This window comes from Marmota monax, unplaced genomic scaffold (genome assembly GCF_021218885.2).
Source record: "Marmota monax isolate L192 unplaced genomic scaffold, Marmota_monax_Labrador192_F-V1.1 WCK01_AAM20220418_F8-fsc00092, whole genome shotgun sequence".
Lineage (NCBI taxonomy): Eukaryota > Metazoa > Chordata > Mammalia > Rodentia > Sciuridae > Marmota > Marmota monax.
The window spans coordinates 2,155,623-2,178,873 of NW_026692583.1; the positions used below are offsets into that span (position 1 = coordinate 2,155,623).

Genomic DNA, 23,251 nt, shown 5'->3' on the forward strand with positions numbered 1-23,251 from the left:
CTCGGGAACTGCGAGGCACTAAGCAACTCATTGAGACCTTGTCTCTAAATAAGATCCAAAATAGGGCTGGGGAATGTGGCTCAGTGGTCAAGTACCCCCGAGTTCAATTCCTGGTAACCCCCGCAAAAAACTACTTAAATAAATAAAATCCAAAATAGGGCTGGGGAATGTGGCTCAGAGGTCAAGTACCCCCGAGTTCAATTCCTGGTAACCCCCGCAAAAAAACTACTTAGATTCATTCCTTCAAATTTCACTAAGGTGGTGTTTATTCTCTAGAGTGCACATGTGTATGCCATGACTAGTGCTCCCCAGGACAACAAGAAATAGTGGCCACTTGGCTGTGCCTCTGCCTATGGCTGTTCCTGTGTGCCAACCCTACGTTGTCCCCATGGGCCACAGGGTGTTTAATTTTGCAGAAATGAGCTTCTGTTTCTTTAAAAGATCTTGAGTAAGCAGTGACCAAGAACATGTGAAGAATAACCAGGGCTTGCTCCTGTGACTCTCCTGACAGAGGAACATATAAAACCGGGCAGGCGTAGCACTGACACAGTCACCTTCATTTATGTAGCACTTCATGATTCTCAAATTCATCTCATCTCCAACCAACCCAGGGAAAGAGATGTGAGGCTCGCGTTTTAAAATGATGACACTAAAGCCCCAACAGACAGGCAGCTTGTGAGGGACACAAGGCTGGCGAGTGGCAGAGGCAGGCTTAAGACTCAGACCTGGGTTCTCTTCTCCCTGTAGTTTAAACCTTTTAATTTATTATTTTAAAAGATGCTGTGCTTTGGGCTAGGTTGTGGCTCAGGGGTCGAGCGCTTGCTTAGCATGTGTGGCCCTGGGTTCGATCCTCAGCATCACATAAAAATAAATAAGAAATAAAGGCCCATTGTCAACTAAAAAAAATATTTTAAAAAGATGCTGTGCTTCACTAGTCCTTACTAATTTTGTGACTATAACTAAATTTACATGCCTTTCAAAATATGATTAGACCTGTGACTTTTTTCATGGCTTAAAAAGGAGGGACAAATTTGGGGACTAGGAAATTCTCTCTCTTCATTTCACTATCTCTGTTCCCATTTTATGTCCTGGGTATTTAGGACAGTGTCTCTTGAAAATATTTGCTTGTTTTTTGGTACTGGGGTTTGAACTCAAGGGCACTCAACCACTGAGCCACATCCCCATTTTGTATTTTATTTAGAGACAGGGTCTCACTGGATTGCTTAGTGCCTCACTTTTGCCGAGGCTGGCTTTGAACTCATGATTCTCCTGCCTCAGCCTCCTGAGCTGCTGGGATTACAGGCGTGCACATGCCCAGCACTATTGCTCATTTTGGTGAGCAAATGTAGATAAAGATGACAATCTTTTTCTGGAAGTGAAAAAATTTAGAACCTTTTTTCTCTTATTTAGAATTTATTTATTTTTTTTGGTTTGTTAATTAACTTTAATGGAAAGTTATTTCTGTTTTCAAAATCTGAATGTAAATGTATTTTAGGTAATAAGTTAGATCCTCAAATGCCTTATAAATGCCAGTTTGGTAAAGGATTTTGTATGTGGATCTGTGTGTGTAATGGGTAAGTAAGTTTATCAAGACTATAGTATTTAAAAGAGCTTGATATTTTGTATGTTTAAAAGTCTTGTCCAAGAGTGTAAGTCATAAAGGTATTTGAAATGTATTCACTCATCTAAGAACCAAGTGCTTAGTCAACAATTTAATTTAGAAGTGATCATTGAATATACCTAGTCAAGATAATATGTAACTACTTCACTGAAATGGTCTTGATATTGACATGCAGAACTTACTTCTGACTGTAGGATGAGAGAAGTTATTGTTAAGAAATCAGTAGCGGGGCTGAGGATATAGCTCTGTTGGTAGAGTGCTTCCCTCGCATGCACAAGGCCCTGGGTTCAATCCCCAGCACCAAAAAAAAAAAGAAAAGAAAAGAAAAGAAAAGAAGTCAGTAGTAGCACTGGCCAGGCATCACTAGGCATGCTTATTATCCCAGCCAACTGGGATAAGGCAGGAGGATCATAAGTTCAAGGCCAGCCTGGGCAATTTATCAAGATCCTGTCTCAAAATAAAAAGGGCTAGGGGTGTAGCTTAGTGGTAGAGCACTTGCCTATCATATGTGAGGCCCTGGGTTCCATCCCCAGCACTGCAAAAACAAACAAAGAAATTAGTAGCATCCTTCTGTATTTACTATGGTTTTTTTGGTGTCTGTAACATTGAGTTGCAAGCAATATGTGGTCAAGGTTTTTCTCTAAGCTTAAAGATGTAATCATTTGAAAAGCCAGTCTTCAAATTGAGTAGAGCTTTTTCAGAACATGTTCCAAGGTATCTAAGCAATCACAGAGTAGAACTTGACTTGTTCTGTCAGGACTGGACGGGTCTGTTCCTCTGTGGTGCTGCAGCCCAGCACAGACTGGGGACTTGGCTCTACTGCCCTCCCTTCGCTAGGCTTTTTAATGTCAAAGAAGGGATGCCAGAGTCTCAGACACTGACAGCCCTTGAAGCCATAATTCATTCTGTGGTGTGAATGCAAGGTGTGTGTCAGGAATGGAAACTGGCTTGGCGATGCTGGCTCCCAGGTCTGCAGCCCTCTGCGCTGCCTCCGCTCATTCAGCTCACTGTGGGTTGGAACTGTCTGACTGTCTCCGAGCTTGCGCTACTTACCAATGCTCATTTCACCCCTCTCTTTTCCCTTTCCTACTCTTGCTTCCTTTGCTATATCTGTGTGTCTTTCATGGTAAGACTAAAGAAAGTCTATCCACGTTATAATAAATAAATTTCATATATTTTTAGTAAACCAAATTGTTGTATATATTCTTTGGCTGCCTTTGTCCCTCTGTGTCTTGCTTTTGTTTTGTAAAATATACTCAGCAGTGTATACATATTATATACACACACATTTCTTTTTTATATCTCTATTCAGCACAGGACTTCAGTGCAAATTTAGTTCTCCTTACTGTATTGCATTTCTCTTCATGTTTCTAATATTTGGTTCTTGTTATCTTGCATTTTTAAAGCTTGCCCAGTAACACTTTAAGGTATTTGCTTCATTACTGGAATTTATTTCTTATGTAAGTAGTAAGAAAAGAATCTGAGTGATGTGTTCCCTTGGGGGATGGGGGAGAGAAATTTTTGGCCCCTATAGCCCTTATTTTATATTGTGTTTATCTTCCCTTCTTGATAGCGTTAGTAATACCAAGCCATTCTAGCCAACATGGCTTAAACACAATACAATTTGCAACTCAGATGTAAATAATGTTGGCATAAGTGGTTTAATTCAGCCGCTCCTGGTGGGCACAGGCCAGCAATGGAGAGCTGCACAAAGACCAGCTGCCACGGGCTGCTTATGCTGTCACTTGGCAGAGCTTTCTTGGCTGTGCATCCTCTGGTAGCTTATACAGGAAATGCTCCTATGGCCCTTGTGGAAAACAGCCTGTGGAGAGGTTGTGTGTATACGTGATGGTGAGCACAGAGAAGGACACCTGTCCCTTTCCCTCCTGCCAGCTGGTGGCGTTTATCCCTCTCCAAGGTTGAGTCCATGGGATCCTGACCAATCAGAGCTGAGTGTAGGAGGGTCTGTCCTTGGCAATCCCCAATCCCGATATTGAGCTCTAGAAATCATTTTTATAGAATAAACTTCCAAATAAGTTTCATAGAAACTCAGCTCATTAACTCCCATGTTTTCAATTCTGCAAATATCTCAGTGAAGTTGGCAGAGGTATATTAAAATAGGTGGAAAATAATAATCGAGAATTTATATATATTATATTAGCATTAATATAATTATGTAATTAACATGTATAATATATTTGTTATGTAGTTGTATATTATATACTATATTTAAATTTTTGTAGGTTCTATATCTGGGACCATGGGGCAAAAATGGGTTAAGGAGATCAAGATTTAATAGTGTTTGGGTGACATCACATACTTTACATAGCAAAAAGTGCCTGCACATTCTTTCCATTTAAGTTGTTTTGTTTAAATCTAAACAAGACCCATTTGCTAGCAAGTTATTACTCAGTAACATAACAATATGTCAATACTGACCTCTTTCCATTGTTTTTAATTCAAGAAACTTCCGTAAGTCTCAGATTCTTTTCTTACTACTTATCATTCTGAAGTGTAAGTGTAAGCCACACAAGAAGATAAATAAAACACTTATATTTTCATTGTTACGTAGAATTCAATTTGACATAAACCATGAGAATTCTGTGATTCGTGTGCCGGATATCTTGGGTCTCACTAACCAGACATACATTCTGCCATTTCTAACCTGGGCCTCTATTCCCTGCTCCTCCAGCTGGTTCAGAATCAGACTGAACCATCACATACTCTGCACTCACCCAGCTGCTTCTGACAGAGGGGAGCTGTGGTCTTGTTGTGAAAGTTAAGTTTTCTCTCTCAGATGATAGGCTTTGTAGCCCTAGGGCTTGCCTGGGACATCTCTCAGTTTTGTTTTCCCTAAAATACTTTTGTAAAACGAGGTCTTTCTCTCAGGTTTCACATTGCATGTGATTTTTTTTTTTTTAGAACTTTTCATTTTAAACTAATTTTAGGTTTATGGAAGAGCTACAAAAAGGTAGTGTAGCCAATTCCCCATGCCCTCTCCCAGATGCCACATGTGAACATTTTACATAGCTGTGACACATGTATCAAAACCAAGAAATTAACAAGATATAGGACTGTTAGCCAGCCTCTCCACTTCATTCAGCTTTTCTTTTTTTTTTTTTTCCTCTGCACCGCTGGGGGTTGAAGCCAGGGTCTGGCCTTGCTAGGCAAGTGCACTTCCACTGAGCCAAGTCCCCGCCCTCCCAGGCTGTCTGTCTTTTTTTCAGGCTCCAGGCTAGGAAACCCCACTGCATTTAGGTGTCCTGTCTCCTCAGGCTTCTCCAATCCAGTGATGGTCCCTCACTGAGTCTCTTTCTGTCTTTCACGACCTCAGCACTTTTGCACACATGCAATTTTTACAACAAAGATTCACTCACACACCGGCCCCTCAGCACAACTCTGTGTCTTGCCCTCACCTTCCCCTTCCTCCTTCTCTGCCCACTGCCTGGATCCTCAGGTAGATGCTTCCCTCTCACTAAGGCCTGCCCTGCCCTCTGCCTTGCTCTGACTCTCCCCTTCAGAATCCCCACGCCTCCATTCTGTCCCTGGAGAACTCTCCTGGTGTTTTCTGCTCTAGCCTTTAAGTGCAATTTAATTTCTATGAGCAACTCAGTGTTCTCTTCAGATTCTGTGGTTGAAAAGTCATGATCTTTCAGTTTGAATAGTGATAATCTTACTGCTGTTTTGGCCCACATGACCTTAAAAATACACTCTTGGAACTTGCTAATAAGTTACTGAAATTAGTGAGAACCAACTGATACTTCCAGCATAAAACTGCTCTGCATGACATCTGTATAACTGCTTTGCATGTATGTATTTTAATTGTCATTGCTTGGTAATAATTGATTCCAGAAGTAACAAAAATCAACTTGGGGGTTCTATTTTGGTATAATTTTGGGGGGTGGGGGAGTGCGACAATTTTTTAAAAAATTCTACATCTTCCAAATTTATTAATTTGTCTTTTTAAGTTCAAATGGATACAATGATATGCAGATTCTGGCATGTCTATACATAGGTAAACTTTTTCTCCCCTCACAGTAAGTAAAATTTCAAATTTTGCAAGCATAAATAGCCTTATATATATATATATATATATTTTTTTTTTTTTGCATCAACTAAAGTTATTTGCGTGCTTGCTCTAAAACTGTATGCTGATGACTCTCGGTTGATTTCTGGAACTTCTTTAACCCTTTGGTCTTTTAGAGAATCCAAGTACATAAAAGAGACAGATGAAGAGAAAGCTTCCTTACAGAAATCCATCAGTATTACTAGTGCTTTACTCACAGAGAAGGATGCAGAACTGGAAAAGCTGAGGAATGAGGTAGGGCACCCCGGGGGTCCTCCTACATCTGCCACCGCCTGTCCACCTCCCAGCCTCAGCTCAATCACTGTGTTGCAGGTCACAGTGCTCAGGGGAGAAAACGCTTCTGCCAAGTCTCTGCATTCGGTTGTTCAGACTCTAGAGTCTGATAAGGTGAAGCTCGAGCTCAAGGTAAAGAACTTGGAGCTTCAACTCAAAGAAAACAAGAGGCAGCTCGGCAGCTCCTCAGGTAACACACCACCTTCCTGGTGCTCCTCCTCCCCTGCTGCCCCCGCTGCCTGTCCCTAGTCTCCTTCTCTAATGGAAGGAAGCCAGTCACACCTGGCCCCCCCACACCAGGATGCCTGGCATTGCTGCTCCTGGGCCTTCCTGTAATCTGTGAGTGCTGTCACACACTTAAGACAGGGCAACCGCGGGGTCTGAAAGTACATGGCAGTAAAGGGCAGGGCTGGTCCCTTTGGAGGACGATGGACAGTGGAGGTGACATACATTCCCACCCAGTAGTGGCCAGTCTGGGAGAGAACCCTGGAAGTGGGAGGGAGGGCCAGTCAGTGCTGAGGGACTGGGAACTTGCTCTGTGTTCTCTGAGGTGCATGGGGAAGTCCACGTGGAAATGAGTTTCCTACCCTGGCTCTTCACTACATAAGTAACAAGGAAAAAGATTGTAATGGTTTTTCTTAACCAGCCTCTGCTTGTTTTTTGTTTTTCACAATACAAGGTAATACTGATACTCAGGCAGAAGAGGATGAGAGAGCCCAGGAGAGTCAGGTAACATTCTTCCTCACTGCTCTGTCGTCTTCGTCCTTTTCAGAATCATTTAATCTTTTGAATAGGTATTGTGTTCCTGTGTTCCAAACAGTAAGCAGTTCTAAAATGTGCATAGTAAAAAGTCTTCCTCCAAACCCTCTCTTCTGTTCCAATTCCCAAATCCCTAAACAGGTGATTACTATTCCTAGTATCTCACCTTTGCAGAGCTTTATAAAAATGTATAGCTGGACACAGTGTCAAGCACTTGTAGTCCCAATTAATCAGAGGCTGATGTGGGAGACTGCATAAGCTCAGGAGTTTGAGAAAAGTAGCAGGACTCCATCTCCAACAACAACAAAATGCATATTCAAGTGAATACTAAAACAAAACCCCCAATTTGTATTTAAAAATGAGGATTAGGGTTGTGGCTCAGTGGTAGAGCGCTTGCCTAGCACGTTTGAGGGCACTGGGTTCAACTTTCAGCACCACATATAAACAAATAAAATAAAGGTCCAACAACTAAAAATTTAAAAATAAGAGTAGTGCATACAACATAAACCCTTCTGTAGTTGTCTTTTATGTAGCTATGTAGTATCTCGCTATATGATGTGCCATAATTAAGTCGGTTCCCTTTGGTTGACATGACATTTTGGATGTCTCTGACCCTTTAGGTCCGTTATCATAAATGATGCTATAAGGAATTATCTTGGACAGCTATCAGACTTAGACTAATTCACCCTGGGTTAGCACTGTCTGCTTAGTGTGTGTCATAGGAGTGGCACATAATTAACACTGTTTTCTCCCCCCTCTTTTCTTTCTGCTTCCATTCGTTTCTGCTGCTGCTGACAACACTTTTCTTCCCATCAGCAAATGGTTTGTTTTCTGTTTCCTAATTTGTGTGTGCCTGTGCGTGTGTGGTTTCCCACTATACTTACGTCCAGTCTGTGGCTTTTTCTTCTTCCTGACATGGAGGTCCTAATGGAAATGACTTAGAAAATGCACTTTGAGAAATGAAAAATAGACTCAGCACATCCACTTTCTAAGGTGGCCTTGCTGAAGCTGGAATAAAATGCTGGGAAAGACCGGGCTGATTGCTCATAACCCTCCCAGCAGGAGAATAAGACCAAATATTTCTTCAAAGTAGCTGGGTGCAGTGTCACAAACCTGTAATCCAGAGGCTGAGGAGGAGGATTGCAAATTCAAAGTCAGCCTCAGCAACTTAGCAAGGCTCTGTCTCAAAAAATAAAAAGGGCTGGGGATGTGGCTCATTGGTTAAGTGTCCCTGGATCCCATCCCTGATACAAAACAACAACAACAACAAAAAAAAAAACCCACAAAATGTGTGCATGTGTGTATGTGTGTGTACATATTTTTAATATTATAAACTGGGATCTTTTCAATTTAGAGAAAGGATACCTTTCACTATTTGAAGAACCCTTTGGGTTTTAAATTGCTCTTGGCTTGAACGGAAGAGTTAGGATGATAGTTTCCTTCTGGTGGTCATCTTGTCTTTGCCGCTCAGGGACCCTCAGCATAGGTCCCCTTCTAGTATGTGGTTCCCAAACATTGCTGTGTTAGCATGTGCCTATCTCTCCTCAGTAGGAAGGGAGCCTTGCTGTCCCCTTCACAGCCCTCCATGTTCCCTACCGTCATTATCAATGGTTAATGGCTGTCTTAAGAGAAAATCCATATAAGTCTTCCAGAACAATCCCAAATGGGTTCTAGAATTTAATGAAAGAACTTTATGTGTTTTGTAAAATCTGTATATATATATTTGTGTAGTAGAAGGAAAAATTAAAACTCATGCCCATGTATCTACAAATCTAAAATTATGCTTTTGAATGATGGAAAGTTTGTATTTTTTCCCCTATGGAAAGAAATAACTTTCCATCAATCAGTAGCATTCCACAACCCTCAGATTTAGCTATTTAAGTATAATTTTATTTGCCTCAATGACAAGTGAAGCTTATGCATTCACAGTGGGAAATATTCAATGAGACTTGATTTAAAGTATATATAAAATACTCAGTAACATTTGAAGAGTGTTGAGAGATAGAAAGGGGAAAAGGGAAACCTCCTTAGCCCTACCACCTAGCCATATGGCCTCATTTAAATTCAGCTATTTGTCAAAGAATCTCATTACTTCTGTTCCTGGGGGGCTTGAACAACATGGGTCCAGTGACAGGCACTGTGGCCCCTTATGTGACATCTGCATACTTCTTGGTACTGCAGCTTGTGCACGTTAGACATGTTACCCACCTCACTGTTTCTTTTCTTTTTTGACAAATCAGATTGACTTCCTAAATTCAGTAATAGTGGACCTTCAAAGAAAGAATCAAGACCTCAAAATGAAGGTGGAGATGATGTCAGAAGCAGCTCTTAATGGCAATGGGGATGACCTGAACACCTATGACAGGTATTTCGTAGTGAGCCATACTGACTAGAACCTCAGGGCATCAGGATAAATGTGTTTTTAAAGTTCAGCTCTTCAGGGGGTTGTCAAACAACCAGAAAGGTACAGTTGCTCTGCAGTTACTTTGCCATAAATGGTTGCCATAAATCCGGCAAAGAGAGAGGTTACAAATGGTCTGATCTGGCATTTTTAAAATATGGAATGTATTACTTTCCCTGAAGGCTCAGAGTTGGCCATAATTAGTTCTTACTTATTTTTAAAATTCTTTACATGAGATGTTTTCTCTTGAATTTCTTATGATAAAATCTCTGATTTTATATGTTGATATTTGTAGCGATGACCAGGAGAAACAGACCAAGAAAAAGCCCCGCCTCTTCTGTGATATCTGTGACTGCTTCGATCTCCATGACACAGAGGACTGTCCCACCCAGGCACAGATGTCCGAGGACCCACCCCATTCCACACATCATGGTAGTCGGAGTGAGGAGCGGCCTTACTGTGAGATCTGTGAGATGTTTGGGCACTGGGCAACCAACTGCAATGATGACGAGACCTTCTGATGTGGTGGCGTGCAGCACGGGCCCTCAGAGGCACTCGCATCTCAGCAACTGAACACCAGCACTGCGTGCGCAGACTTCAGGAGAACTCATGTTATTTTTGACCCCTGTCAAGAAATCTAAGAAAATATTTTGGTCTTCAACAAATCATCTTTTAGTCTCCCCTTATAAGTTAGAATAATAAATATTAGTAGGTGAGAGTTCACCTCTAATTTTGTTTTCCTGATTTTTCAGTTTTAAGACTGCACCAGATGCCATTACATTTATTGTTCTACAGAGACCTCTAGAACAAGCCCTTCCCTTACCTTATTTAAGAAACTTTAAATTATGCTGTTACTCTTCATATTTGCACTAAATATTTCTGGGCTGCATTTGTATATTTAGGTTTTTGGTTTTTGGGGGGGTTTTTTTGGTTAAGCATTGACACTGGAATGAGTTGCAAAAGATACCATTTTGCATTTTCATTTACTCTAAATTTAAAAGTATTTTATAATATCTGAGCTCTTTGCACTACCTGTTGTCAGTAGTGCCTTTTTTTGTAGGCTGGACAATACTGGGTGTGATTATAAATCATGAAACAGGTAGAAGGGAGGGGAAAGCCCCCAAACTGCTGTGGGGACATTTTATAATCTATATGCTGCATCCACTTACTCAACTGTGGTGTTTTCTTTCTTGGTTTTACATAATTTTTTGCATATATATATATATATATATATATATGCAAATATATATATATATATATTTGCAAATATATATATATATATTTGCAAATATATATATATATATATCATATGTATATATTTTTCAAAAAAATCTATATTTTGGGGAAAAACAAAATGTTTTTCTGTTCAGATTTTTACCTTTATGAAAAATAAAACACTTGTAAAATCATCAGGATGTAACAGACTAGGCCAAAAATAGCATCTTGCAGCTTCACAGTTATTTTATCTTCTGTTTCCATTTTGGTTCTTTACCAGATCTAAATAGATGAAAGAATTTCCTGTAATTATTTTTTCTTCTCTAGCAAACATCCCCAGCATTGAATTATCAAGCCACTGTAAAATGCCTAAATTAACCAATCTACAGTCTTCCTTTACAAGATTTTTAACTATTCTTAGATGAATGTACGATGAGAAATTCAACATTAATAATTTTGAATTTTCTTATCACAAAATAATAAAGTGAAGGACCTCAACCTCCAGAATAGTTTATCAACCAGTCTGAATCTATTTATCTTCATTTGAATGTCTTCTAGAATATGTAAAATGTAATAAAATGTATCTTCCATGCTACATGTATAATAAGAAATTCTATAATTGTATATATGCCTTTGATGTATTTTACCCTAAGATTATCAGTTGTGTTTGACAAGTGAATATTAAATGTTACCAGTAGAAATTTTTGGTTAATATAATAGGAATTGTTTCACAAAAAGAAAACATGTAAAGCAGTATTAAAATTTGAGCATACAAGTGTTCTGTATCTTCTTTAATAATTTTTTTTTTTTGCCAGTGTTAGTAATTTCACATTATTCTCACATTTGTCATATGGTTTTTCTTCAAATGAAAAAGCCCTATAGATCCTAATAGCAATTTCCTTCCTTCCATCCTCTCTGTCCTGGGGATGGAACCCAGGGCCTTATTGCATGTTTCACATGCACTCTACCACCAGCCTACACGTCCACCCCAAACAGCAATTTCTACTACAGTCTTGTTGCTAAACACCAGTTAAGAAATTGGTATGTCCTGAACAGGTGGCCCTGGAAGCAACAAGGGCAGTATTGGCTGCTGCTAAGAAAATACCAGCTGCAGCTTTCTGAGGTTGACTGTATCTGGAGACTTGAGTCCTGAGTGCTTGTGAATGTTAACTGAATCTGAGGATTTTTAAAAGTGGAAAGATATGAGGCATTTGTAGGCCTTGATCTATAAAATGCTGTTCTCCAGTGTTGCTCAGAAAATTGTTTTGCCTTCAGATTACATTGTGGATTCCAAGAATTGAGAGAGTACAAAGATTGGAAACTGAAATGACTTCTCTCCAATTCTACCAAGGATAATGTCCTAAAGGATTGTGGAATCACGTGCCGGAATCCTGGACCCTTGAGTGAATTCACGAAATGGCTACTCCACCAATTGAGGCTGTTCATCTCACAACATGAGAAACAAACTTTTTTTTTTTTTTCCTTAAAAAAATAAATTGGGCCAGGCACAGTGGCTGGCGCCTATAATTCCATCTACTAGGGGGACTGAGGTAGGAGGATTGAAAGTTCAAGGCCAGCCTCCTCAACTCAAAGACTATCAAAAAATACAAAAAAGAGCTGGGGATGTAACTCCTTGGTACAGCACCCCTGAGTTTAATCCTCAGTACCAAAAAAGAAAAAAATAATAAACTGGTATGCCTTTCTTCAAGTGTTTTGTGACTCACTTGGCAAAAAGTAATTATCTGTGGTTTTACCCACTGCTGTATCACATTGTATCATCTGCCAAAAATTTAAGTGGCATCATTAGCACCATATAGTACCATTTTTATTAATCCATGATGGGTTTTAGAAAGAAACTCAAACGTTGCTTGGGTATTTACAAAACTGATTACTGAACCAACTGCTAGTTTTTTGAACATCCAGTTTATGAACAGTTATCAACAAATAGCTATTTCCAAAACACTACTTGAGGAAAAGCATTACTCTTACCTAAATAATCCACAATAATAGTTCTCAACTTCGGTATTGACCTGAGGTGATTAAAAGGCGCACTCTCCCTGTGCTTCTCACTCTCATATATGTATATATTTATAAACACACACACAGTCTTTTAACACACAATAAGTAGTATGTACGGGGAAATAAAGTACCCATTATTAATCTTCTGGCATCCTGATCCTGCTTAGGGACAGTTTACCATACTGCTTCTCCTCAGTTAGTTACACTCATGAATGCCTGGGCATTTTACTGCTTAAACTGTACCCTCATCTTTAAATAGCTCATGACATGGCCTGCTGAGCTCAACATTATCATAGGCGTTAAGATAAGACATTCTCAGTTAAGGAGAAAACTGGCCTGGGGAGAAATGGCATGAGGAACTTATGAGGAACTTTAGGACCTTAGTTGTTTCTCTTTGTTTCCTTTCTACTTTTTAAATTTTTATTTGTGTGTGTGTGTGGTACTGAGGATTGAACCTAGGGCTTCATGCATGCTAGGCAAGTACTCTACCACTGAGCTAAGTCCCCAGCTCACTACCTTTTATTTTCCATCCTACCTCAAAATGACCCGTATCTGCCCCAAAGTATGGAAACGATCATATCCTAATAATTTATTGAGCAGTTAAGTTTCAGGCACCGAGCTCATCCTTTTACGCAGGTTACAAGATGTAATTTACATCCTCTTTCGTCTTCACAACTCAGGGATTTTGCTGTTAAGCCAGCCGGGTTTTGACAGTATTCCTGTGAAATACCATGTTGCCTTATTAGTCTACCAGTGAGACCAAGCTGGGATTATAACCGTGGTCCACTTTGCCCTGCAGACCTTCGGATTTTTATAATTTAAAAAGATTTGCATACAAATTTAGCTTCAAATTACCATTACACAGCAAGTATTCTTGGTGGCGATTTTTAAAAGAGTCAAATGAGATCAATTTCCAAAATTCCAATGTCCCTTTTCAAGGCCAGACGACTCCAGGACCGAGGTAGGGTCCGAAGAAGCGAAGAGGTAAAGGAAAGAGTTGGACTCTAGGACCCGACTGGAGAGAAGCGCATCCGGCCGACTCCGGCTTCCGGGTTTGGCCTGCGTCAGCAGCTCTGATCACGTGCATGTACAGCCACGTGACCGCGGGCCGGGGGTGGAGAACTGTGGACGCGGTGGGGCTGAGGGAAAGGGGAGGGGGCAAGATGGCGGCGCACCTGTCCTACGGACGAGTGAACCTGAACGTGCTGCGCGAGGCGGTGCGTCGCGAGCTGCGCGAGTTCCTGGACAAGTGCGCGGGAAGCAAGGTGAGGAGCCGGAGCCTGCGACACCTCCATCTCCTCCCGTGGCCGGCCCGGCTTTGTCCGGTCCCCGACCTTTTAAGCTCGAGTGTAGGAGGTCCCCTGCGTCTTCCAAGGGGGCGAACTTTGGGCCCTGTCCTTGCGTCCAGGTGCAGGCGGCAACGACGAGGCAGGGAGGGCCTGGGCACCCAACCCGGAGATGCCGTGGTCCCGTGACGGCAGGATAAGCCACCGTGATAGGCAGCCCAGCGCCTGGAGAGAGCTTGAAGTTGGGCGCGGGGGTGCAATGGCTCAGTGTCCACTCGTTTCAGCGACCGCAAGTGTCAGTTCAGATAGTACCTTCGCAAGTCTCTGAAGCACCGACGCCTTGTAACCTGCTCGCACCCATCATGAGAGATGATGTCATTTTAACTTTGCTTTCTTAAAATAGGGTTCTCTCTCCTTCTGAGCACTCACCTCAGAAGGGAGTCAGACACTGTAGACCAGAAACATTGTCCTGATCCGCCCTGTTCTCCCCTTAGCATTTGTCCGTTTCCTTGAGTAACCACTCTTTCCTTAGAACTGAGGAAGCTCAGAAACCAGTGTTGGAGAGAATAGAACTCCAAGAGGTAGAGTGCTGGCTGGCAGCCCTTGAGAGAAGAAAGCGGGCTGAATCACAGGGCCCTTGTTTAAATTCAGCAGATGATGCTGGAATCTGAATCTGATCGTAGATTGTGTCAATGACAGTATACTGAAATGTAATATTATACTATAGTTTTGCATAAAGTTACTTGTTACTACCAGAGGAAAACAGGCAAAGTGCACAGTGATTGTCATATTTTTTACAAGTAGACAATGTACAATTATGTAAATAACAAATTTAAAAAGAAAGAAATGAAGCTGGAGTTTAGTGGTAGATATACTCACATGGGTCCCAGAACAATGACTTATGGTGTCAAAAAGTCCTAGGTTGCAGTCTTGACTTCTTTGTGCTATAGGTAAAGTCCAAGTTGCTTATATGGCCTTGGATACTTACTTAAACTCCTAAACTTTTAAAATTTTCCTCTTCTGCCCAAATAAGATTTGTAATGCTTATATCATAGGTTTTAGGTCTGTATAATTGGAATTTCTGTATAGTTCAATTTAATAAAACCACAATTTAGATATAAAGGTTCTATAGCTCCTTCTTTCTGTTGAGGACAGTAATTAGCTCTTTAATTTCTCTGTGACCCACACTAGCATCATATGCCATTTTCATTTAGATTGTTAGGCTATGAATGTGATCAGAGCCAATTACATTTTTAATTTTATGTACTGGGGGTTGAACCCAGGGCCTCCCATATTCTGTGCAAGTGCTCTACCATTGAGCTGTGTTCTTGGCCTTTTTTAAATTTTTAATTTTTTAGCTGGGTGTAGTGGCACACGCCTGTAATCCTAGCAACTTGGGAGGCTGAGGCAGGAGGATCACAAGTTCAAAACCAGTCTCAAAAATTAAGCAACTTAGTGAGACCCTATCTCAAAATTTAAAAAGGGTTCAGTGGTTAAGCATTCCTGGGTTCACTCATCGGTACCAGAAAAATAATAATAATTTTTAGAAAATTTCTCACAAAGTAGCCCAGGCTAGCTTTGAACTTGCAATCCTCCTGCTTTAGCCTCCAGAGTAGATGGGATTACAGGCATGTGCTACCATATTTGGTGATCCAATTAAAAATTTTAACTCCCAAGTTTGAAGAAATATTCCTACTATATATGACTGCTATTTTCTGTTGATATTGTTGAAATTGAGATTATCTGTAATAAGAGACAATTTCTCTCTGTTTCAGGCAATAGTTTGGGATGAGTACCTAACAGGACCCTTTGGCCTGATTGCACAGTATTCACTACTGAAGGTAAATGAGCTAATGGGTTTTGTTATTGGATTAATAATTCTGAATTTTAGCAATAATAACACATATGATTTTATATTTCCTCATGAGTGACTGGCTTGCAAACAATTGGATCTATAAACACAAATACTAACATTTTGGTTAGTATGGTTAACATTTTGTGTGCAATGCTCTGTGCATGATATAAGGTAATCATTACTTGGTGTTTTCAATAGTTTGTTGTGTTAGTCATTTAAATGCTGATATAGAGAGTGGCTTCAGCCCTTCAATAGATGAATGGATAAAAAAATGTGGCATTTATACACCATGGAGTATTACGCAGCACTAAAAAATGACAAAATCATAGAATTTGCAGGGGAATGGATGGCACTAGAGCAGATTATGCTTAGTGAAGCTAGCCAATCCCTAAAAAACAAATACCAAATGTCTTCTTTGATATAATGAGAGCAACTAAGAACAGAGCAGGGAGGAAGAGTAGGAAGAAAAGATTAACATTAAACAGATACATGAGGTGGGAGGGAAAGAGAGAGAAAAGGGAAATTGCATGGTAATGGAGGTAGACCCTCATTGTTATACAAAATTACATATAAGAGGTTGTGAGGGGAATGGGAAAATAAACAAGGAGAGAAATGAATTACAGTGGATGGGGTAGAGAGAGAAGATGGGAGGGGAAGGAGGGGGGATAGTAGAGGATAGGAAAGGTAGCAGAATACAACAGTTACTAATAGGGCATTATGTAAAAATGTGGATGTGTAACCGATGTGATTCTGCAATCTGTATTTGGGGTAAAATTGGGAGTTCATAACCAACTTGAATCTAATGTATGAAATATGATATGTCAAGAGCTTTATAATGTTTTGAACAACCAATAAAAAAAATAAATTAAAAAAAAAAATAGAGTGTGGCTTCATACTGAAACTTCGTCCTTTATGTATTTGGCTGTGGGGGACCTAAATTTTGATAGTAAATCATTACCATGCATTATATTAGGAGTATATATGATTTCTGAGTCTGGAAATGATAGATAAATTTCAGGGATTGTGTTAACCTTTTGTGTATGTGTTTTCCTAGGAACATGAAGTGGAAAAAATGTTTACACTTAAAGGAAGTCGTTTGCCAGCAGCAGATGTCAAGAATATTATATTTTTTGTCAGACCCAGGCTAGAATTGATGGATATAATCGCTGAAAATGTGCTCAGGTATCTCAGAGCTTTTGTTTGGTCAAAAGAGGTTTGGTCCTTAAAATACTTTTCTTTTTTAAAAAATAGCTTTATTTATTTTTTTAATGTGGTGCTGAGGATCAAATCCAATGCTTCACATGCTCAGTGAGCTCTCTACCACTGAACCACAACCCCAGCCCTTTACAATGTTTTTGATTGTTTGTTTGTTTTAATATTTTTTTTTTAATATTTATTTTTTAGTTTTTGGCAGACACAACATCTTTGTTTGTATGTGGTGCTGAGGATCGAACCCGGGCCACACGCATGCCAGGCGAGCACGCTACTGCTTGAGCCACATCCCCAGCCCTTGTTTGTTTTAATATTTTTTAGTTAGTTATACATGGACACAGTATCTTTATTTTGTTTATTTTTATGTGGTACTGAGGGTTGAACCCAGTGCCTCACATGTGCAAGGCAAGCACTCTGCCACTAAGCCACAACCCTAGCCCTTTACAATGGTTTTAATGTACTGAGCTCCTTGTCATTACAAACCCCCACCCTTGCCAGTGCACTAGAAGGTGGTCTTTTGGAAAACTAGAACAGGCAAGGAAGTCTAATGGTTAAAATTTTCCAATATACTGAATGTAATGTGGTTGAATTTCATAAGCAAAATAAGAGCTGATTAAAATTTAACATGGATCCAATCTATAGAGGAAGTCATCTTGCATAGTCTGCACTCTGTGGAACAATTGATGGCTGCAGCCCCTAAAATCTTAAAAGCATATGTGCTATTTTTGGAAGTCCGTTGTCAAGGAGAATAGAAGGTGGGAATCAAGAGTGATGTCTCATCTTAATATCAGACTGTTGTTGCACTGGTTTTGTTAAAGAACCATTTGTTTTTAGTAAGGTATAGATATCCTGTTTTAATAAACCTGAGAGCTTTGATGCCCCATAAATGATTTAAAAGAATTCTAGAAAATATACCACAAAGTAATAGCTGTGTTCAATGCTGCTTTCCTGTTTGGGAGTTGAAAAAGAGAAAACATAGAACTCTGAACAATTTGGATCTGTGAGTTAGTATTCTTACATTTATCTAACCAGTGTTTATTTACTGCCCATGTTGTGCCAGGCAAAGGGGTCAAAATAAGCAGTATAGTCTCTGAACCTAAGAGATCATAAGCTAACAGATGTTACTTCCTTTGCAGTGAAGACAGACGTGGCCCAGTGAGAGATTTCCACATTTTGTTTGTGCCCCGCCGTAGCTTGCTGTGTGAACAGCGGTTGAAGGACCTTGGTGTTTTGGGATCCTTTATCCACAGAGAGGAGTACAGTTTAGATCTCATTCCATTTGATGGAGATCTCTTGTCCATGGAATCAGAGGGTGCATTCAAAGTAAGTTTGGGCTTTCCCTGACATCAGACTTGAATTTTTGCCAAATTTATGAGCATGCAAGTGCCACAAGACAGTTTTAATTTGCACTCCATGATTAGTGTGAAGCTGAGGCTTGTGCATGTTTATTGATGTTCAAGATCTTTTCTTTGGCAAATTGCTTTTTCATTTTCTTGGCTCATTGCTTATTTTTTAGGAGTCCTTTTTATATTCTGTATACTCATTATTGTGGTTTATAAAAGCTGCAAGTATATTCTCCTAGTCTGTGGGTTGTCTTTTAATCTTGTTATAATGCTTTTTATAATGTAAACATTTTCTGCTGGGTGTGGTGGGTCATTCCTGTAAATCCCAGCTACTTTATTTGGGATGCTGAGACAGGAGGAACACAAGTTCAAGTCCAGCCTCAGTAATGCAGTGAGGCCCCAAGCAACTTAATGAGACCCTGTCTCAAAATAAAAAGGGCTCGGAATGTGGCTTAGTGGTTAAATAAGTGCCCCTGGCTTCAATCCCCAGTACCAAAGTAATAATAATGATGATGTAGTTAACATTTCTCATTATAAATAATTAAAATTTTAATAGATTTACTTATTATAATTTACATATCATAAAATTCATCCCTTTATAAGATGCAGTTTAGTGGTTTTCAGTTTATTTAGAGTTTTGCAACTATCACTACACTCTAATTTTGGAACATTTTAATCATCTGCAAAAGACATCCCACACCCATTAGCAGCCATTCTCTATCATTCCTTCCTTCAGCCACTGGAAACCACTAATCTATTTTATCTGTATGGACTGGCCTATTCTGGAGATGATCTATTCTGGTCATATGGCAACTGTGTTTAACACTTTGAGAAATTCCAAACTCTTGCCTAGTAGTGCTGCCATTTCATATTCCCACTAGCAGTTGCTGCACCTTCTCACTGATACTGTCATTGTTCGTCTTTTCCAACTGGGTATGAGTGGTTTTTCGTTGTGGTTTTACTTTGCATTTCTGTGATGACAAATGATGTTGATTATCTTTTCATATGCTTATTGGACATTTATATGTCATCTATTGGAGAAATGTCTTTTTATGTCACTTGCCCACTTTGTGTTATTTATCTGTTTTTAACACAAAGTTATAAGAATTTTTTTTTGGGCGGGGGGGGGATCTACCACTTACAAAGGGTGTTCTACCACTGAACCTAATCCCCAGCCATTTTTACTTTTTTGAGACAGGGTCTTGCTGAGTTACTGAGACTGGCCTTGAACTTATGATCCTCTTGCCTCAACCTTCTGAGACACAGGAAGTAATGTGCCATTGCACCTAGCAAGAATTCTTATTGTATTCTAGATACAAATCTCTTTATCAGATACAGGATTTTCAAATATTTTCCTCCATTTTGTGGCTTCTTTTCACTTTCTTAGTGAAAGTGGGATCCTTTAATGCACAAATATTTTTAATTTTGATAAAATCCAATTTCTTTTTTTCTTCTTTTACTTGTGCTTTTGGTATCAAATTCATGAAACTGTTGCCTAACCCAGCCACAAAGATTCATACCAGTGTTTCCTTCTAAGTGTTTTGTAGCTTTACTTTTTACATGTAGGTCTTTGACCCATTTAAAATTAATTTTGTGTATAACATAAGAGAGAGGGGTCTAACTTTTTTTTTTTTTTTTTTAAACATGGGGGGATATCCATTTGTTCCAACACTATTTGTTGAAAAGACTTTGTTTTCCTCTTTGAATTGTCTTGTTACCTTTGCAAAAACTCAGTTGTCCGTAAGTATAAGGGTGTGCTTATTTCTGGTCTCTCGATTCTGGTCCTTTGGTTGATCTGTCTGTCTTCCTGCCTGCAACACAGTCTTGATTACTATGGCTTTGCCGTAAGTTTGAAATGAGGAAGTATATGAGTTCTTCAACCAAAGCACTTAAATCTCTCACTTTTTTTTTTTTTTTTGCTTTGCTTTGTTCTTTTTGTATCTGAATAAATTCTTTACTCTGAAAACAGAAAATCTTTCATTTTCTTTTAAAAGTTTTGAGTTCTCCTCTTCACAGGTCTTGAATCTGACTTGGGTTTGTGTGTGTGCTGTGTGGCGGATGGTGTTGGCGTGTTTTCTTTCAGGTGTACAGCCACTGGCCCAGCATTGCTGGTGCCCACTGATTATTTTCTAGCATAGGTTTATCAGTAAATATACATATCTTTTCTCTCTGGTTCTGCAAGTCTTTTTGCCAGTGTGTTTTATGTATTTATTTGCTACTTTTCTTCCAATAAACACATTCTCTCATAAGAATATTACTTTATCTTTTAAAAAATAATTTGAAAATGTTTTGTGAACTTAATCCATGCTCATGGTAGAATTTTTTTGAGTCAGAAAGGTCACAGGGTGAAGAGTAAGCCACTCTCCACCCCAGTTCTCAGACTGACCAGTTCTTTCCAGAAACAATCCCTATTCCTAACTCTTTCTTTGTGTGTGTATGTATGTGTGTATTTTCTTTTTCTTTTTTTTCTTTTTCTTTTTTTTGGGGGGAGGGTACCAAGGATTGAACCCAGGGTTACTTAACCACTGAGCCACATCCCCAGCCCTTTTTTATTTTTGGACAGGTTTTTGCAAAGTTGCTTAGCACTTTGCTGAGTTGGTAAGGCTGGCCTTGAAGTTGTAATCCTTTGCCTCAGACTCCTGAATCATTAAGATTAAGGGTGTGTGCCATCACACCGGGATGTGTTTTGGTGTGTGTTTAACTCTTTTTTTCTCTAGGTGCTTTATGCAGCTGCAGCTCACAACATGTATAGTATTCTCATTTTTAAACACATGGTTGTATATACACACATACACACACACATTTTGATATCTTACTTTTTAAATATTTTTTTGTTGTTGATAGACCTTTATCTTATTTATTTAGATGTGATGCTGAGAATCAAACCCAGTGCCTCACACATGACAGGCAAGTGCACTATCACTGAGCACCAGCCCCAGCCCTTGATATATTGCTTTTAATAAGACATTTGGGAGTCATTTTCTACCATTTATGAAAGTGCTGCTGTGTTTGTAGTTGAAGCTGTATTGTGTTCCATTATTTGAATGTACCATGATTTATTGAGCCAGTCCTCTTTTGAAGCATCTAACACTGTTAGGTGGCCTTGTGCATGGGGAGCCCTTGCTCTGTAGGCCATCCAGGATGTCTTCTGCCCTTGCCATTTTGTCTTTCTTTTTTTTTTTTTTTCCCCTTGTGGTATTGGAGATCCCATCCAGGGCCTTGTACCTGGTTGCCAAGCACTTTACCACTGAGCTACATCCCTACCCATTTTTTTAAAAAAAAAATTGTATTTTGATACAGGGTCTTTTTTTTTAACCATTTTTTAAAAATTATTTATTCAAATTTGTTTTATATGACAGCAGAATGCATTTCAATTCATAGTACACATATAGAGCACAATTTTTCATGTCTCTGGTTGTACACAAAGTGGATAGAGTCACATACATGTCTTCATACACGTACTTGGGGTAATGATGTCCATCTCATTCCACCATCTCTCCTATCCCTCTCTTTCCCTCCCTCCCCTTTGCCCTATCTAAAGTTCCTCCATTTCTCCCATGCTTCCCCAACCATCCCCATTATGGATCTGCATCCTCAAATCAGAGAAAACACGCGGCATTTGTTTTTTTGGGGTTGGCTAACTTCACTTAGCATAATATTCTCCAACTCCATCCATTTATCTGCAAATGCCATGATTTTATTGTCTTTTAATGCTGAGTAATATTTTATTGTGTATATATACGACAGTTTCTTTATCCATTCATCTACTGAAGGGCATCTAGATTGGTTCCACAATTTAGCTATTATGAATTGAGCTGCTGTAAATATTGATGTGGTTGCATTACTATAGTATGCTGTTTTTAAGTCCTTTGAGTATAAACCGAGGAGTGGGATAGCTGGGTCAAATGGTGGTTTCTTTCCAAGTTTTCCAAGGAATCTCCATACTGCTTTCCAATTTGCAGTCCCACCAGCAGAGTATGAGTGTGCCTTTCTCCTCACATCCTTGCCAAAACTTATTGTTGTTTGTATTCTTTTTTTTTAATATTTATTTTTTAGTTGTAGTTGGACACAATACCTTTATTTTGTTTATTTGTTTTTATGTGGTCCTGAGGATCGAACCCAGGGCCTCTCACATGCTAGGTGAGCGCTCTACCACTGAGCAACAACCCCAGCCCCTGTTTGTATTCTTAATAGCTGCTATTCTGACTGGAGTGAGATGAAATCTTAGAGTAGTTTTGATTTGCATTTCTCTAATTGCTAGAGATGTTGAACATTTTTTTATGTATTTGTTGACTGATTGTATATCATCTTCTGAGAAGTGTCTGTTCAGTTCATTGGCCCATTTATTGATTGGGTTATTTGTTTTTTTGGTGTTAAGATTTTTGAGTTCTTTATATATTCTAGAGATGGGTGCTCTATCTGATGTGCATGTGGTAAAAATTTGCTCCCATTCTGTAGGCTCTGTATTCACCTCACTGATTGTTTCTTTTGCTTAGAAGAAGCTCTTTAGTTTGAATCCATTCCATTTATTGATTCTAGATTTTATTTCTTGTGCTCTAGGAGTCTCATTAAGAAAGTTGGGACCTAATCCTACATAATGAAGATTTGGGCCTACTTTTTCTTCTATTAGGCACAGGGTCTCTGGTTTAATTCGACCCACTTTGAGTTGAGTTTTGTGCATGGTGAGAGATATGGGCTTAATTTCATTTTGTTGCATATGGATTTCCAGTTTTCCCAGCACCATTTGTTGAAGAGGCTATCCTTTCTCCAATATATATTTTTGGTGCCTTTGTCTAAAATGAGATAACTATATTTGTGTGGGTTTGTCTCTGTGTCCTCTATTCTGTACCATTGGACTATAAGTCTATTTTGGTGCCAATACCATGCTATTTTTGTTACTGTTGCTCTGTAGTATAGTTTAAGGTCTGGTATAGTGATGCCACCTGCTCCACTCTTCTTGCTAAGGATTGCTTTAGCTATTCTGGGTCTCTTATTTTTTTGTTGTTGATTTTTTTAATACCTTTATTTTATTTATTTATATGTAGTGCTGAGGATCAAATCCAGTGCCTCACACATGGCTAGGCAAGCACTCTACCACTGAGCTACACCCCAGCCCTTGATACAGGGTCTTGATAAGTCACCCAGTCTGGCTTCAAACTTTCAGTCCTCCTGACTCAGCC

General features: G+C 39.5%; 2 protein-coding genes across 20 annotated transcripts in view; both read left to right on the forward strand.

Annotated features, from left to right (window-relative positions):
- Positions 1–11,131, forward strand: part of Clip1 (CAP-Gly domain containing linker protein 1) — a 128,389-nt gene extending 117,258 nt beyond the window's left edge. For all 18 annotated transcript variants that reach the window (XM_058579829.1, XM_058579828.1, XM_046446101.2 and 15 more), the window contains 5 exons: positions 5,825–5,942; positions 6,021–6,171; positions 6,661–6,710; positions 8,981–9,105; positions 9,437–11,131. In XM_058579829.1, the coding sequence (XP_058435812.1) occupies positions 5,825–5,942; positions 6,021–6,171; positions 6,661–6,710; positions 8,981–9,105; positions 9,437–9,662 (670 nt within the window). In that variant the 3' untranslated portion in view covers positions 9,663–11,131. The remainder of the gene's footprint in view (positions 1–5,824; positions 5,943–6,020; positions 6,172–6,660; positions 6,711–8,980; positions 9,106–9,436) is intronic.
- A 2,371-nt stretch (positions 11,132–13,502) lies between these two features.
- Positions 13,503–23,251, forward strand: part of Vps33a (VPS33A core subunit of CORVET and HOPS complexes) — a 28,720-nt gene continuing 18,971 nt past the window's right edge. For both annotated transcript variants that reach the window (XM_058579838.1, XM_046446107.2), the window contains exons 1-4: positions 13,503–13,640; positions 15,437–15,502; positions 16,571–16,698; positions 17,865–18,051. In XM_058579838.1, the coding sequence (XP_058435821.1) occupies positions 13,539–13,640; positions 15,437–15,502; positions 16,571–16,698; positions 17,865–18,051 (483 nt within the window). In that variant the 5' untranslated portion in view covers positions 13,503–13,538. The remainder of the gene's footprint in view (positions 13,641–15,436; positions 15,503–16,570; positions 16,699–17,864; positions 18,052–23,251) is intronic.